Raw genomic sequence first — 17,077 nt, 5'->3', positions numbered from 1 at the left:
AACATTAAGCATGACAGTATATTTCAATAATTCAATATATGGTCGAAATCAGTGAGACCCTTTATCAAGATCGAATAATTACCAATTTGCAAAATATCTTTTAATTAACATTTACAGCATCGTAATAAAAAAGTTTGTATAAATCCTAATATCTCCTCTCCAAAAAAGACCTCATCACGTAAATATTTAATATTCCATTGATGTGTGTATCTGTGCACATTTTCCACAAATGGAACTATGTTACTCGGTATAGATACTGAATTTTCGACCGTTCACGGGGAGACGCGATCCCGAAGAAGCGCGCCAACGGGAGTCGTAAATTTCCGTTACGATTTGACTAATCGACGTCACGAATCGTTCGATCCCTTATTTCTTTTGGGATAATAAGGGTGATTGAGTGAATATAACTCTGATCTTAACAGGTTATATAATATATTTAAAAGATCCAACAACTTCAGTGTGAATACAATGTTATGTATGAAATGACAAACTACGAATGAGTACAACCTGAGACTCCTTTCGTGTTGAAGAATGTGATGAAGTATCTTCTGTTCCTCGACTTGATGAATGTGATGACTTGACTTCTGTTCCTCGAACTGTCTTGTAACACGAACCGGTGCTAACTAACTATTCGCTCTTATGTTATTACGGAGGAAAGCTCGGTATGGGTGTGCCCTTTGAACGAAGGACTCGGATTCGTCGTTCCCATTTTTCGTCAGTAAAGTGTGGGTAACGATCTGCAATGCCCATTGGCCAAAATCCACGTTAGTGACTGAAAATAGGGGAAGGAAGCCTCCCACCAACGTGGTTTGTGGATGACCTTGTTCATGGGAAAAACCAGCTTTTCCGTTAGACAATATTTGCTTTTCCCATTAGGTACCTACCCGCTTTTCTTCGTGAGCTTTAAGAGCGATTAATAAACCCAAGGACTGTTTTAAGTATCAGCCACAAACAGAAATACTTACAGGATCCGAAGCGTCCTGTTTTGCGGCCAAGTTTTCAGGACAGAAATAACAATTAAAAACAAGATCACACAAGCACCGCTCCCCAGCGGCTTAAATCCAAAGAATTTAACACAAAGAATTAAAACACAAAAAATTGTAAGAACTCCGATGCACAATACAGCATGGCTACGTTGTACCGTCGCGTATCGGTACTTTTGCCTAACACATCTTATTAAAATTCATAGTTTATTATGAATTACTCAAATGTATTAAAAAAAAATCTTGGTATAATAAACGTTATATATAAAAAAAAAAAATAATACAGGATTGGAAATTCCGTTAAAAAGATTCTGTTTATGGTGGTTCCATAAGTTTATTGAGGGTCAGAATTACGGTGCGTGGGCCTTTGATGGTCAGACCATGAAATACGAAGTACTGACGGTCCCACGCGACGTAACAGATAAAATTTCCAATTCTACATATGTTGTATAATTTCTTTATTTTCTTATTTATTCATAAATTACAATAGTATGTTGTAAAATACAATAAGCAATAATGATTAATCACCATATTAAATATATGTATTAGCATATTATCATATTATCACATTACATACTTATATACAAAACATTATGTATTTAAACTATGAATTAAAGAGCGCATTGCAGTAGGCGTGGAACTTACTTGAACTAATATAGCCAAGTAAGTAGTTATAGTACCAAAAAACTGAAAACAGATATTCAATTTTTGCAAATAATCGGTGAAGTGTTACGCCTCTTTATTTATTACATTACGCTCTTAACTTACTTTCGTTGTAGACTCGTTATTAAGACAAAGACAAGGACCAGCAGATAAATGTAACGGGTGGAGAATGAGTTGCAATGAAAATTGTTGCACCTGAAAATGTCGACGTTATTGAGAATTAACTGAAGCAGTGTTTGCTGTGTATTCATATGCTATTAAATACGATTTCATGTTGTTGTTGTGTATGTTGGCAAAGTAGATAGTGAAAAAAACGTATGTTAAAAATTGTTTTAGAATAATGTAACATTTCTACTGAATTAACTGTACACGTGAATACTGAAAAATGTCTATATACTCATATGTCTATAACACTAAAGTTCTTAATACGTACACACACCCGTATAATCATATTTCCTTGTACACGAACGTTACAAATTATATGTATGTGACCGCCAATTACAATTTTAACCTAGTATACACGGACATATGATAGTTTCGAGATAAATAATCGCAAAAGAGACTTTTTTATGGCCAAGGTTTTATGATCATCATTGTACATTGTCGCTTTTTCATCAAAATATACCATTTCCATAATTCATAACATAAATTACAGCGGTTATTTTAAACAACACAAGATCTGAATTCAATATTACTATTTATTATTGTTATCTAGTGTCTAGACTCTAGACTGGAAAACTCTTAATCGTTATATGTTTGATGATAAATGTTGATATTGAGACTCTGCTTCACCTACTCGCAGAAGAAGATATGACCCAGTAATAAACAGAGCAGTGAAAAATTTCGTCATTCTCTGGAAAGTTCCCTTTCCAAAATTCGATGCCTTTGCAGATTGCACATTGACATCTACAATTTTCATACATACAGGGTGTTCGGCTATAGGTGTAACAAAATTTAAGGGATAATTCTTGAAATTCAAATGAGACGAAAACTAAGAATAAAAAATTGCATTTTCGCCTTTGTTTTTTAGTTATCAACAATTAAATGTCAGCCAGAATATCTCTGTGGACAAACAATCTTTTTACATGAACGAAAGCATGTCAGTTTGAGCTGCGGGGTGCACAGCGATCCTCTAATCAAACGATACATGGGCAGCAGCTTACCTCGTATAAGTTGTAGAGATGAAGATTATGGTATTTGGAAACAAACCATCCTGCGCGACGTTTTGCAAGAAAAATCGTAAATTAAACATTGTACCTGTCTACTCATTAGAATTCATCACAGCAGATCGAAAACCACTTCACGGAATTTCCGAGTAGAGATGATTAATGTTTTCCCCAATCCTTTGCCTCCATAAATAATTAATAAATGATAGCACACATAAACAATGTTTATATAAATTTTATGCACGCACTGCGATCGTCCCATCCGCGGGTGAGCAGATTGTTCACAAAAAAATCAAAACGAAAATACCAATCGTTTTATATCACAATAAATGTTTAATATAGCCTCTGTTTTCTTGCAAAAAAAAGTACACAATAAGCACGATATGTACAACACGCACTATACACACTACGCACCCAAATCATTCGCGTTGAAATTAAATAAAAGGAATTAAAAGAATACCGAGAAACAAAAAAATAAGGGGAATAAAGAGAGTTAGAAAATCTAAAAATAAAAAGGACTAAAAAATCTTCAGCGGAATAACTTAAATCGCGGTATTAAAAATACAATTTACTCTAATTTTATGTTTACACAGTTCTCCTAACGTTTCTCTTTGGATGTCGAAATGCTTTTGTCTTTCCCAAACGAGTCTACCCTTTCATTAAGTTTCTAAAATCATTAAAACATATTATGTAATAAGGTAGAAATGGAGAGATCATCCAGAAAAAATTCTTTCGTTTCCTTTGTATAATTTTCTCGAAATTAACAAAGTACAGTCACGATATCTGAGGCGCTCCTGAAGTGTACTTGAAGCTGCTCACCAGATATGTTTAAAAATGGTTAGAACTGCGTTGCAAGAATAGTATCATGTTTATCATCACAGAAAGCGTAAACTTAAAAGAGTTATTCAATGCAACTAGTATAATTTTTCATTTGGCTGTACATTAATTTACATTATTACACACTACACTATAAAACGATATCTTTAATCAATCCTTGGAGTGTAAGTTCAAACAAATTTATTGTAGTCCTTTTTTGTTTCTTTATTTTTTATTTCATATGTATGTATGTGAATATTGTAATATGCAGTGTTCAATAATTTGTGTGGGAAATGTCTGTGGTTCATACAAGACAGAGTTCTACCACATTCAGTAGCACCTCAACACTTAGTGCTTGTGAATGATAATTTATCTGTGGACATTCTTGGACTAGAAAATCATGGCGCGTGCGTAAACCTTGTAGAAACATTTATACATTTATATGTGTTTTTGTTTATTAATTATTTATGGCGAAAAAGGATTAGAGGAAACGCTAATCCTCAACTCCAAAATTTCATATGCAGTTCTATGGAACAGTTTTCGACATGCTGATATGAATTTCAATGAGAAAACAGGTTCAATATTTAATCTGCGATTTTTCTTACAAAACATTATGCAGGATGGTTTACGTCTCATAGTCTTCTTGTGTATGACTTGTACGAGATAGTTCGCTACCCATATATCATTCGATTTGAGGATCGCTATGCAGCTCGCTGTTCGATCTGATCTACTTTCGTTCGTGTAAGGATGTTTTCTCGTGCACAGGGATACTTCGGCAGATTTTTAATTGTGGATAACTAAACGATAAAGCCAGAAACTCAATTTTTTAGCCTTGATTTTTGTCTCATTCTAGTTTTGAGAATCACCCTTTATATTTTTTCACATCTTTAGCTGAGCACCCTGTATATGAGCATACAAGTTTTGAAAAACAATTCTAATCTCATTCTAAGCATCTTCAATAGCCTTGTATCATAGGAAACTCAAACAAACTACGTAGGTGAAATGAAGCACAGATATTCTAAGATGACTCTCTCTCTCTCTCTCTCTCTCTCTCTCTACAAGTCTATCAATCCCCCCATCGTAACATAAAGACACCAAACTTAAACAACTATTGCTCAAATTTATAAAAACAAGTTGCTCTGAGTTATTCTAAATAAGTCACGCAATAACCATAACAAGATACTAAATCCGATGTACTTTGGTTCTTGCGTTTCATGCATGTCCCACGCGCTTGCATCCCATTACATTCCCCGCAACAATTTTAATAGCATGGATTATATTTTTCTTTGAAAATATTTGAAATCCTAGAAATCAACCATGTTGAGAATAGAATATTCTAAAATGTATAATATGGACGAAAATGTTTGTTATTTTCGCGAGCTGAGATATTTAACTTGTTTTGAATACATTCATTTCATTTTCGAAGGAGAGATCAAAAACTTAATGTTTATTTCAGTCTTTGGTATTCCCTAAGTAATAGCAAGTGCTTAAACAAAGTAAAGTCTTTGAGTAACGGATGATCCGATCAAAAGTTCGGTTTTATTTCGAGAAAGTTAAAATGCAGAGAGAGAGAGAGAGAGAGAGAGAGAGAGAGAGAGAGAGAGAGAGAGAGAGAGAGAGAGAGAGAGAGGTTTGCCCAATCTAAAAATATCTCAACTTTTAGAGGCTTTCTAGAGGTTATCTGAACTTTTAGAGGTTCCTTTCTGACTCTACTTAAAAATCTTGATGTTGCGATAAGGGTGATATCTTTCGATCAATGAGTAACATAACAACTTTCACAAGCGGCGACAATTAGAACCGTTTCCGATCTCGAAGGGATTGATCAAAACAACCCAAAGAAACTATCGTTTCGCAAAGTACGGTTGCTGCATTTATCTTTCAAAGAATGTCTGTCTCGTTAGTGAGGTTTCGCTAATGAATCTGGGAAGTGTACCGTATCCTCATATTTAACGGAAATGAGGAATAAATAAGTGACGCAACAATCACGTGTTAGTGAAGTGTAAAGTGTACCGCCCCTTTTCTTCACAGGTCCATGTCTCATCCATCCGGTGTGTTACGTAAGTAGATAATTAAAGATCCGATACTCTAAGTGCTCGTTGTTTATTGTTCAATTCTTAATCATCAAAATACGATTATGATGTCTCTATTGCTACTGAAAACGAGACGCATCAAACGCTTAAACAGTAATTAAGTTTTTGACATCTCGTTCGGCTACAAAATGCAAGTGTCCAAAATAAACTCGATATCTAAGCCTTCAAAAATAAAGAAAAGTTCTAGTCTGTATCTCAAACTTTAGGAACTTCTATTCTAAACAATAAGCACGAGTTTATCTCGAGACATATCCACATATGATAAAGTTACATTATCAAATTAGGAAGATTTTATTAGAATGTGTAAGGATTTCGTATGTTTGTGGAGTGTAATGACCAAAAATATTGGATCTCTGACAACTGATAAACAATCAATCTTTTGACTGGTTCTTATTATTATATCGACGCATATAGCTACTGTAATATTCAATAGTTGTAATATTTTTTCACATATATAAATTTCGACGTGACGTTTTAGTGTTTCTAAAATGTTGAATCCGTTTCGTTTGAAATTTTGTCTGGATGCATGATGTTCAAGAAAAATCTTATCGTGTAAGTAGGAGATCCCGTGTGGAGTTATGCCTCGAGGTAAATCTTATCGTGTCGAAACCGGACAAGACATTTCTTTCTCATATTCTTTCTTATGCTCTCAAATATATATGTAGGAGATGAAAGGACAAATCCTTTGGAAAATCCCCAATACTTTAATCTTTATAAGTTAACCCGATTATAATTGTCCGAGATTTGCGATAATGAGCTTGGGCTCGAGGCGACAACTAGTCGCCAAACATAGCCGCGGTCACGGAATGAACGTTTTTACCTAATAGAGGTATAGAGTAATTGTATAGTTCTCCCTAAAAAGAATAGTTGCAGCGGCACTCGACAGTAAACATTGCAATGGTTTTTGCCCCGTGGCTCGCCACACACAGACCCTATTCTTCGGGCACGATGATTACCAGATGTCGATGCATCTCCACAGTACATGTTCAACTAGTCTGAGGACCCGCTATAAATCTTAAGATTTAGTTAATTAAGGTCCTTCAAACGTACAAAGTCTTTACCTAACAGTCTCTAAATCTATCACCTGCTACGGAAAGATAGGGGAAATCTGCTTTTCTCGCGAACGACGCTTCCCGCTAGCAACTTTCTCTCAAGGACGGCCAGCATCTTTCTCTAACCACCAACATAGAAATTAACCAATTAACAGCAACGTCCATTTCCTCACTTTCTTTACGAGAGTTGTCCTCGACGAATCCGATGATCTCGTGCCCTGAGATTGACCCCAACATAGTTTTCCTCTGCAGCATCGCTGTGACGGAAAACACTCTCGTGCGATCTCATCAGCGAGAAAAACAACGTCTTTACGATCAGTGAATATTGTCACGTTCTATTTTAATCAAGAGTCAGATTTAGATTTTGGAGGAAAGTACATTATGCTATCCCGTTGACCGCGGATTCGTTATCGAACCTAAGACCATTGTCATTAGTGTCTCTAATCACCGCGGTTACTTGTCAATTTTGTAATACTCACACTTGTGCTAATCAACGTTACCTCGATTCTATAACAACGATGGCTAATTCCAGTGAAGATCCATTACACGCCCGTAACCCTAATCATAATGACAACCCGACATATATAAACATTTGCATTACTTGTAAACACAATTCTGCCGCAGCAATAACGTTACGCTACTGCCGTGATGATATATGTGATCTATAAACTGCGGATATTTATGCAAATTCATATTTTTATAAACACAACTACAATTTATAATAAATTTATAATAAATTAGATTTATAATAAATACTGTACTTCGAATATTTTAGATATTTTACATATTTTTGCATACTCTATCAATTTTATGAATCTTCGTATATTTCATTTCATAGATAAATACATAAAAATCTACAATTTAATGATCACTCGCCAGAATCTTGCAGCCCTGTGTTAGGGCAGATGAGAATATGTAAAATAAGAATGTGTGATTTATGTGTAATAATTGTTGGTATTGCTTTAATTCAGCGTCAATTCTTCTTGAATATTTTTGGTAAAAGTAAATTTGTCGTTTAATAGTTTAATTACATTAACTTTATTACTATATAAATATGAACTTTTCTTACCTCATCTTTGACGGAATTGTATGAATAAGATGTTGCCAATTCTTGAAGCGTTTCTGCCATTAATGCTGCCTACAAAATTTCATATGCTGTATACGTGTTTATTATGTGCATGCTGAATATTACTTCCTTTCTCATTCCATGAAGATATATGTTTTTACCTCACGATAGAAACAAGTGCAGTGATGATTTGTGGTAATAACTTTAGCAGAATTTATAAGTGCCCACCACATCGCTGATACAGCTATTTTAGAATGAAAAATTTCTGTCACATTCTGTGATGATATTATCTCGAAATATACATTATAAAGTGTACTTATTATTGTCGTAAATTGCATCGCTAGTTCCAGCATGAGTTGATAACGATATATATGGTTAAGTTTGCGCGAAATTTTTACAATTTCAAAATGCATTTGCCTTGAATAGATTAAAAGAAAGATATCATAAGAAAAATTCTATTATTTATATAAGCTTAGGAACTCACTGTTAATAATGTAATAAGAGAAATTGTATAATATTATTGTAAAAATATCAAATATACCTTGTGATTTGGAGAAAGTGCTGAAGGTAATGTTTCTGATTATAATAATCTCTTACAAATACAAGCTTATGTGTCCTTTGTGGTTGCATCTTATACCTTATGTTAATATCATTTTCATTTGGTACCTGACGTACTTCACTCATTGCTATGTTCATCTTGTGCAATTTATCCCTTAAAATTCTGATGAGGAATTAGTTAATGTTCTCTGTATGAGACTGATCACAACACACACACACACAAACAAAGCAAATCTTTAATATTATATACAAATGCTTAAAGAGTTAGTTGTTTATAAAACAAAAAAATAATTTGCTCATAAAAGTGAAACAAACAAATTTTCTTGGTAATTTATATATGGAACACACATCTCAATAATTTTGAAATATGTTGTCAAGGTCAACATCCTGAATAATTTTATTGTTATGCATTCTTATACATATATAATAGCAACGCCACTTGGTCTTAGTTTTAGAAATATACGGAAAAACATTTTTAATGTTTGGAACAAGTTTGGTTTGGCTTTGAGGTAGAATTAAGTTAAGATACAACATATAAAATATAAATACGGTTCGTAATTACTTAACTGACTTCAATAACCGATGAACATTGTTTGAGTAGTACAAATAAAATAGTGTTTATTGCTATAATAAAGGACTTATGTGTTAGAAATAGATAGTAAGCCACTCTTATTTATTGTTAGTTTTCAGGGTAGAACCGAAATGAAATATACGGAATTAAAGGCTAAGGAACTGCTGGATATTGAATTTGACAGCATATCTCAATGGAATTTTATCATTGAAATCAGCGAAATATCCCCTATTCTATAATATAATTATTAATTATTTTACGATAGATTTTTAGAAAGTTAGGTCTAGAATAGGGAAATATGGACTCCGCCTTTCTGCTCAAATAATTTTTAGTTGGCAAACATTTTTCTTTTTACATAATTTACCTTACGAATATGTTGAACGTAAGACTCATCAAACAAATAATAGTAACTGGTAAAGACACTAGGAGACTTAAATACAATCCTTTCATAACGTTAGCTTCATTCATCCACCAAAGCCAAGCTAATACGAAAAGACTTGTCATCAGTATACTCCACACACTTGTTACTCGTAGAGTATAGACCACTATTTTCATATAATTTTTCTCAATGCCGAATGATTCTAAAATATTGTCTATTTGTTCACATCTTGCAGTAATGTTCTTCGAATACTTAAAAGAAAAAAATATTTATTATGAAAAATGTAAAAATGTTACAAACAGAAAAATCTGTTAAATATGTCTAAATAAATATGTCTACATAAATTGGTTCGGACATATTTATAGTCAGAATTTAAAACCGTTTAATATAGATAAGAAAACAGAATTGTAGACTTATGGTGCGATTCTAGCCAGCATATTACGAATATATGCGTAAATTATGTAACAGTAATAATATAAATCTGAATGTGTACTTTCTCATCTCATTTCTTTTAACAACTTTTCAATAAAATAACTATAGCATTTAGTTCAAAAAAGCTTTATCGGTGAATCTTAGCAATGGTAACTAATCAAGCACCTAAATTAAATGCTAGAGCAGCTCTAATGTTACAAACTTTTCATGAGAAAAAGATCGAATCTCTTACTACGTGAAAATTATTACGCTTATTGTTAGTAAATATAATTTGAGAAAAATAGTTTCATTCTGTTGTCAATTTTAAAACAGGTATGATGATTAGAAATACGTAGCTAGGAGAATTTGTTAATTGTTAACTTAGTTGTTACGTAATTTACTATTTAATTTGGAGAATTATGTTCCTTGATAATTACAGAGAAAAAGTATGATACAAAATGTATTAAATATAACGATATATTGATTTAAAAGTTAATGCTTTTTTGTAGGATGTAAAACTTGCCGAAGAAATAAATTGAAAGTTATGTGTTAATGAACAAGAACACAATTAAAATCAAGAGCATACAAAATTTAAGAAAGAATATACTATATGTAAATAAAAGTAAAAGTTCTTAGCCACACATATGTTTTTTATTCGCTCAGATTACATGTACATGTGTACATATGTGTATACAGGATATTCGGCTACAGGTATTAGAAAATTTAAGGAGTGATTCTTGACGGCGAAATAAGACGAAAATCGATAAAAGAATTGCGTTTTAGATATTGTGTTCTTCAGCTACCGTCAATTAAAAATTAGCCGAAATATGTCTGTGCGCGAGCAAACCTCCTTTCACGAACGAAAGTAGATCAGCGCTGGTTAGGCGTGATCCCAACCCATGGCTCTAGGGGTGCCCGGGTCCGGTATGACTATTTCGTCGAAGTACGGACCCGTATACTAAAGCTGCTACAGCGGCAGACACTAGATGCCTAAGAAATATCGAGTGAACTATAAACAATGTTGCAGGAAAGCCTGAGTGTCGACAGGCCAAAAGAATCGGGAAACTTCAATGGGCCAAACCCAATCAATATCAATCTGTCGCCGGTTTTTCAGTCGAATAGTTACGCGGAAAAAGGCGTACGTCACAATCATCGGGGACGGTTAGGGAACACGTACGTGGTAGGGGTATGAGAAGACGTCAAGAGGATGCTTAATCTTTTAAATAAGATTCGCCACTATAGTCGTATTCGCGGATGTCATTTTATATTACGAAGCGTCACTATAGTGGCTCATTCTGCTGACTCATTCGCTCACCGTTTGAACTAAATGATCTTTTTCATTTGTCTTGCTTCACACTTTTTTTGCCCTCACAATGTTTTATAACAGTGTTAACAATATACAGTCAGAATATATAGTCTTCGTTTTTGATACGCCAGTGTCAGGTATCAATTGTTGCTTTTCGTTAAATTAAACATACCATTATTAGGTGTTTGTTTTAACATGCCGATCCGTATCCTTATGATTTTTTTAGAATATTCAATCTCAAATGTCGCTTTAAAATAGAAAACGAAGAGCAATTTAAAAAACACTACCATCTTTTTTTTATTCAATTTGCACTTCACAATTTGTCCAGCTGGACATTCAGCAAATTTTTCTAGCTTTATCGCTAACTAACATATGGATTGCTACTCCCAGCGGGATACCATCATCGAGTTTGCCTATTTTATTTCTTTAGTCAGGTCAGTGGGATGTTTTCTTTTTAGTCTTCTTTCTATGAGAGTTGTTCTCGCTTCAGCAGGCAACTGGTTTGGCTGTGTTGCTATTTTTTTTTCTTGTATCTTTTGCGCGTCTGCCGATTTCTTGTTTCTCCGTTGATATTTTTAGGTCTTTGTGTATATCCTCGTTTATGATATACCATGGGGCATTGACTATTGTTTTTAGTATATTTGTAGCGACACTAGTTTATTTATGTGGCTCATTGCTGCTGTCCCCCATAGCGGTATTCCGTACGTCCAAATTGGTTTTATTATCGTTTTGTAGATTTTTAGTTCATTTTCCATGCTGAGTTTGGAGTTTCGACCAGTTAGCCACTACATCTACCTTCTTTTTATCCGTATTTTGTTCATAATTGATTTCGTATGTTATTTCCATGTAAATTGTGTGTCTAACTGGAGTCCTAAATATTTAACTTGCCTTGTTTGTTGTTATATTCGTACCATTCGATTGGATATTTAGTGGTTTCCGTTTTCTTAGTGTAAATGTAATATGGTTGCATTTACTGGGGTTTGCTGTTATTTGTTTATCTTGTAGCCATTTCTCTATGTTTATAATATGCTCTTGAGTAATGTGACTGCTGTTTCTGGATTAGTGTGCCTGAGTAGTACAACCGTGAAGTTGTTGGTATGTTGGCCGCGTATAGTTGATAATATTTTGAGATTACTATTCAAATATATTTTTCTAATGTTCTACCTCGAGGTGAGTTAATTATTGAGCTCCATAGCGTGTACTTTGCATTGAAGTCTGCCGCTGCGATGTATTTGTCACCTAAGCATTGAAAATACTGTCCCCATTTTTGCAATGTCATTTTATGTCGCGGTGGTTCATATACTGCTGACATCTGGAAGTTATTGCTGTTAGTTTTTATTGTAACGGTGGTTGCTTGAACGTGATCTTGACTGATTTGACTATGTAAGTGATATTTTATATCGTGCTTTATTATCACTGCAGCCCTCCATGTATACCCCTCCTAGGGGTATTTGGTATCAGACGGTGTAATATGGTATTTTCATGTAGCTTTTTGGAATGAAATGTGTATCTGAAATAAGTAATATGTCAATATCATTGGTGTACAGAAATGTTTTAGGTTCGAAGGCCCGTTGTTGTAGACCATTGGAGTTAACTGTAATTGGACATTTGTTGTGTTTGTCGTCTGAGTACAGCGTTTTGCACACTTATTAATTTTGTTAGCATTTCTGGGTTTTTGATGGATTGCTTGAGCAGTTCCTTGATCTCTGTAGCGTCGTTATTGTTGTTGTTTTGGTTTTGGTTGTTTAAGGGTGGTCTTTGATGAATTACTTGTGCATAACTTCGGCTACCAAAGGTGTTGACGTTTCTATGGTTAGTGTTTGATACATTATTGTACATTCGGTGTTGGCACTGATTCAGTAGTTTCTTATTGTGAGAGATAGTTGCCGTGCGTATGTTCAGCTTCTAAGCGATGGAGACAGTTTTCGTCGTAGTTGTTTTCTGACTTCGCAGCCTTTATAGTTCGCTGGGTGGTTTCCATTACAGTTATAGCATTTTACTTTGTTTATGTTTCCTGTGTATGGGCAGGGTGTTGTTAGGTGGTGTTCTGCATATTCGACACACGCCGAGTTTCTGTTGCAGTAGCTTTTTGCGCAACCGTATTGCTGACACCGTATGCATTGCGGTATGTCCTTCTTATAAAGAGGTTGCTCAGTTATTACTATTGTGTTTGGAACTTTTTTAATGACAAAGATTTCTTTGTTATTAGTTTTGGGTTCAAGTTATATTAGAAACAGTGGCAATTGCTGTTTCGTATCGTATCTGGTTATATTATTTATCATTCTTGCTTTGTTTCCGATTTTTGCTAATTGCTTACATATATTTGTTGTGTTTGTCTTTGGGTGTAGCCCTCTAATTACTATTTTGTAGCTTTTTTCTGTTCTGAGTTGGTATGTATGACACCCAGCGTTTTGCTCCTTTAATGCTTGCGTCACTTTTCTGTAGGTTTCTGGAGTTTTTGTTTGTACTTTTACTTGTTCTAGTTTTAATTGCTTTATCCTGTAATTTTCTTTTCCGGCAGTATTGTTCAATATTTCCATTAGGGGATCTATTATTTGGGCATCTATGTAGATCGGTGATGATTTAGCGATATGAGTTGTGATCTTCTTTTTGGGTCCGTATCTACTTCTTCTATTAGTGAATCGAATGAGTTTCGGAGCGAGATTTCTTGTAGCTATTGTTGCTTTTCTCTATGTGAAGTTTTCATGGCGCTTGGGCCTGGTATTATTTTTGTGCGCTGTTGCTGTCTTCCAGTGATCATCTTGATATGATAGTTCGTCATCGTAGCTGTCTTCTTTTTGGTTTTGAATTGTTTCTATTTTTTTTGTAACTTTCTTTATGTAATATATTTCACCTTTGTTCGCTACTTTGATGATATTTGTTGCTATTGCATTTTGTAGCTTTACCATTTGCCAGTGTTTGTTGTCTTTTCATTCACCTTAATTCACTGCTTGTCGCACTTTCACTGAAGCACAGTTTCTCACATCTAACTAGCTCGGCTGCTCAGGCAGAACTGATAATTTAATTATCAAAAACTTTATTCCAATGTGCTTGTGTAAAACTCTGCCGAACAGAGAAACAGCCCTGTACAAAATTCAACCGTATTTAAGATATTAAGGGAGAAAGACGAATTAATAGGCAGTCGTTAACTGAGAGTCGAGTCGCGAGGAGTTAGTTGCGAGTCGAGAGTTGAGTTGAGAGAGTTGAGTCGAGAGAGAGTTTCCGAGTTGTTACGAGTTGTAAATTATTAGTTGTGAGTTGTGAATTATCAATTTAGTTGTCTTAGTTATGTCACATTACTACATTAAGTTCACGTTGAATAACCATCGTTTCCTGTTTAATTCATTGTAAATTGATCTATCTATCAATAAATTTATTTAATCCATTGTAAATAGATCCATCTATCAATAAAATTATCATATAGGATAGAAATCATTAGAAATCCTAACTTTTATATTTCTGAATAAATAAACCTATAATATTATTAACAATAAGACTTGTTGAAGTTATTCGTTCATTGGAAAATTCAATATTCAGATTGGACAGAAAACACATCATTATATAATTAATACAGGAAGAACAGAGAAATCGATTTTCTGCCGTTTTCTCTTTCCAAATAATATGGAAATCTCCTTTGAGAGATCATTGTTTCTCCACGCGTTCAAAAATGTTATATTAGTTAATTTCTACTTTAACATGATTGTATGTAAATTATAAACTTTAAGATGATTTTGTGGTTATAAAATGCAACGTAGCGAATAAAACAAAGTTCCTTCGCACAATTCCTTACAATTCCTTTGTTACATTATTTTTAAATTTCCCTCGATATATCCATATAAAAATACATATTACTTTTTTTTATAAATACGTACTTCTGTGTAGATCAATCCAAGAAGAACACAGTTCCCAGCAACTATAATATTGACGTATAAAGCAAATTTATAACTGATCTCTTGGTATGCAGGCCAATCTGTGTAGCTGGATACTGTTGTCGTATACAATAAGGTAAAATATAAAATGGTGCATGTGCTAACGTATATTATACTCCAACTATATCGTAGACGTCCTGCTGATTCAAATACACGTAAGCCAAATATCTCATTGAACCAAATGACAGCCAATAATGACGCATGTTGAGTACTTGGTTTCCATGTAAAAACTTTAATTTTCATAGTTTTGAGCGTCTTATCTAAAAACATATATTTGTATAGTTAAGATTAATTAAGTTAATTAAGTAATTATCGTATTTATGAATTATGATAATTATTAGATAGCGTTAAATATTGTAGTGCAAATAGTGCATATAATATAAACGGCGTACATAGTATAAGCAATGTAACTAGAGCAAACGCTTGACGCGCGAACGTACTCGGTGTGTTTCGGACGACCACAGGTAACGACGGGTCAAACTTAAAACCCTTGCACCTGGTCTTACGCATCATTGATTGATGCGGACGTATGTACTTTTACAAATTGATATAAATACGAGTGCAAAATGATTAAGAAGTCACGAGTCATATTCTCATACATTCTCCTTACTTTTATTCTCACAATCCAGCCACCCATCAAATCCCATATCCCGTAGACCACCATATAAGACCTACCCAATCAATGTTCATATTGCATCATTTCACTAGAACTGACTGACTCAACTTTGCCTGCCAAAATCATGTTTTGAGACGCCTGTTCTATGATTTTCAAGCCTTCTTCCAACAGCTCCTTCTTTCTAAATATCCACAACATTGTAATAGTAACCATACAGAAAACGTGGCTCAATTTCGCCAAAACCATCTCCAGGACCATGCCATTGTGACGAGCGATGAAAACTCTGGTCTCACGGATGGAGTTGCCATGATTATACACAAAAATCTCCGATTTCCAAAAGTTCCACTCCTAAATCTTTCCGCTATTGAAACCATGGCTATCATCATATCAGGCTCAATAAACCAGTTTAATCTTTGTCTTTTGGTATTTTTAATATCAAATTAACCTCAAACATACTCCACAAATCAATCTCCTTTAATACTCTATTCCAAATAGCAGGCAACTTCAACGCTATGATTTCTCTATTCCCTTGACCTCTACCGCGGAGTATCAAAATCATTTCACAGTAATCCAACGAATCAATTTCACAAATAAACCAATCGAATCTATAACCTAGCGTACAGAATCATTCGAACTCTTTAATTCACTTAACGAGATAATACAGCCTTGATAGGATCCTGCTCAACACCATTTCTCACTATACTTTTGTGATCACATGACATCCTATTTGATTCCACTCGACTCTATATCCATCCTTAACAGTATCATTTGTTATAGAATTAGGCAACTGTTTGTAAATCTGACAGTTTGTAAATTCGGCAATACAAATACCATGGCCAGATAGTAACGAATAAAAAGTGCTATTATTGAAAACAGATGCAACTTTCTGTATGATGTTGTGAACATTGTGTGTAATAAAAGCTGAAAAACATTTTGAAGTGTTTTTTTCAAACATGATGATTACATAGAGTTGCAGAAATAATTTAGTATTTTTTATTAAACGAGTATTTATAAAGGTACCACTTCGTGTCGAATGCTATTGTAGAATGTTACATTCTTTATCACCTGAATTAATCTTAGCGAAATGAGGAACTTGAATTGAGGCAGCAATATTTTATGCCACACGTGTGGAACATATTAAAGATTATAAAAATATGATTAAATGCTTCAATGCGAATGATGCGCTAGCAATTAAAGCAATACAGGATGTTATTCAAAATGAATTTTGGACAATCGTCATACATAGACAACTGCCTCTGACTGCGTAGAAAATATCGTGTAACTTTGAGTCTTCGACAATATATATATATCTTTTTTTTTTTTTGGAAGTAGTTTACAGTCAATTCTCATTGAAAATTATAAGTAAATTATTCTAGTGTGGTACTATAACGTGAATAATAGGTTATTATCGTATGTTTCATTCTAGCTGAATATAATGTTTAAATTTAGAGGGTAATGTCTTTTTAGCCTA

At 34.0% G+C, this 17,077-nt stretch overlaps 1 protein-coding gene across 1 annotated transcript; it reads right to left on the bottom strand.

Moving 5' to 3' along the window:
* Positions 1–1,574: 1,574 nt before the first annotated feature.
* On the bottom strand, positions 1,575–8,240 carry LOC139986572 (uncharacterized). The gene is made up of 4 exons (XM_072001998.1): positions 7,998–8,240; positions 7,840–7,908; positions 1,752–1,841; positions 1,575–1,670 (listed from the first exon to the last, which is right to left on the bottom strand). The coding sequence occupies exons 1-4, from the start codon at positions 8,187–8,189 to the stop codon at positions 1,575–1,577; spliced, it is 447 nt and encodes a 148-aa protein (XP_071858099.1). The 5' UTR covers positions 8,190–8,240.
* Positions 8,241–17,077: the final 8,837 nt, after the last annotated feature.

This window comes from Bombus fervidus, chromosome 4 (assembly GCF_041682495.2).
Source record: "Bombus fervidus isolate BK054 chromosome 4, iyBomFerv1, whole genome shotgun sequence".
Classification (NCBI taxonomy): domain Eukaryota; kingdom Metazoa; phylum Arthropoda; class Insecta; order Hymenoptera; family Apidae; genus Bombus; species Bombus fervidus.
Note: the sequence above shows the minus strand (reverse complement) of the source record. Positions and strands in the feature narration are given on the sequence as shown.

Excerpts from the sequence above, each read along its gene's own strand:
- LOC139986572 (XM_072001998.1), bottom strand. The coding sequence starts at position 8,189 with ATGCTGGAACTAGCGATGCAATTTACGACAATAATAAGTACACTTTAT. Across the intron at positions 7,909-7,997 it reads GCACTTGTTTCTATCGTGAG|GCAGCATTAATGGCAGAAAC; the intron begins GTAAAAACATAT and ends GAAATTTTGTAG. Across the intron at positions 1,671-1,751 it reads ATAACGAGTCTACAACGAAA|TTTTTTGGTACTATAACTAC; the intron begins GTAAGTTAAGAG and ends ATCTGTTTTCAG.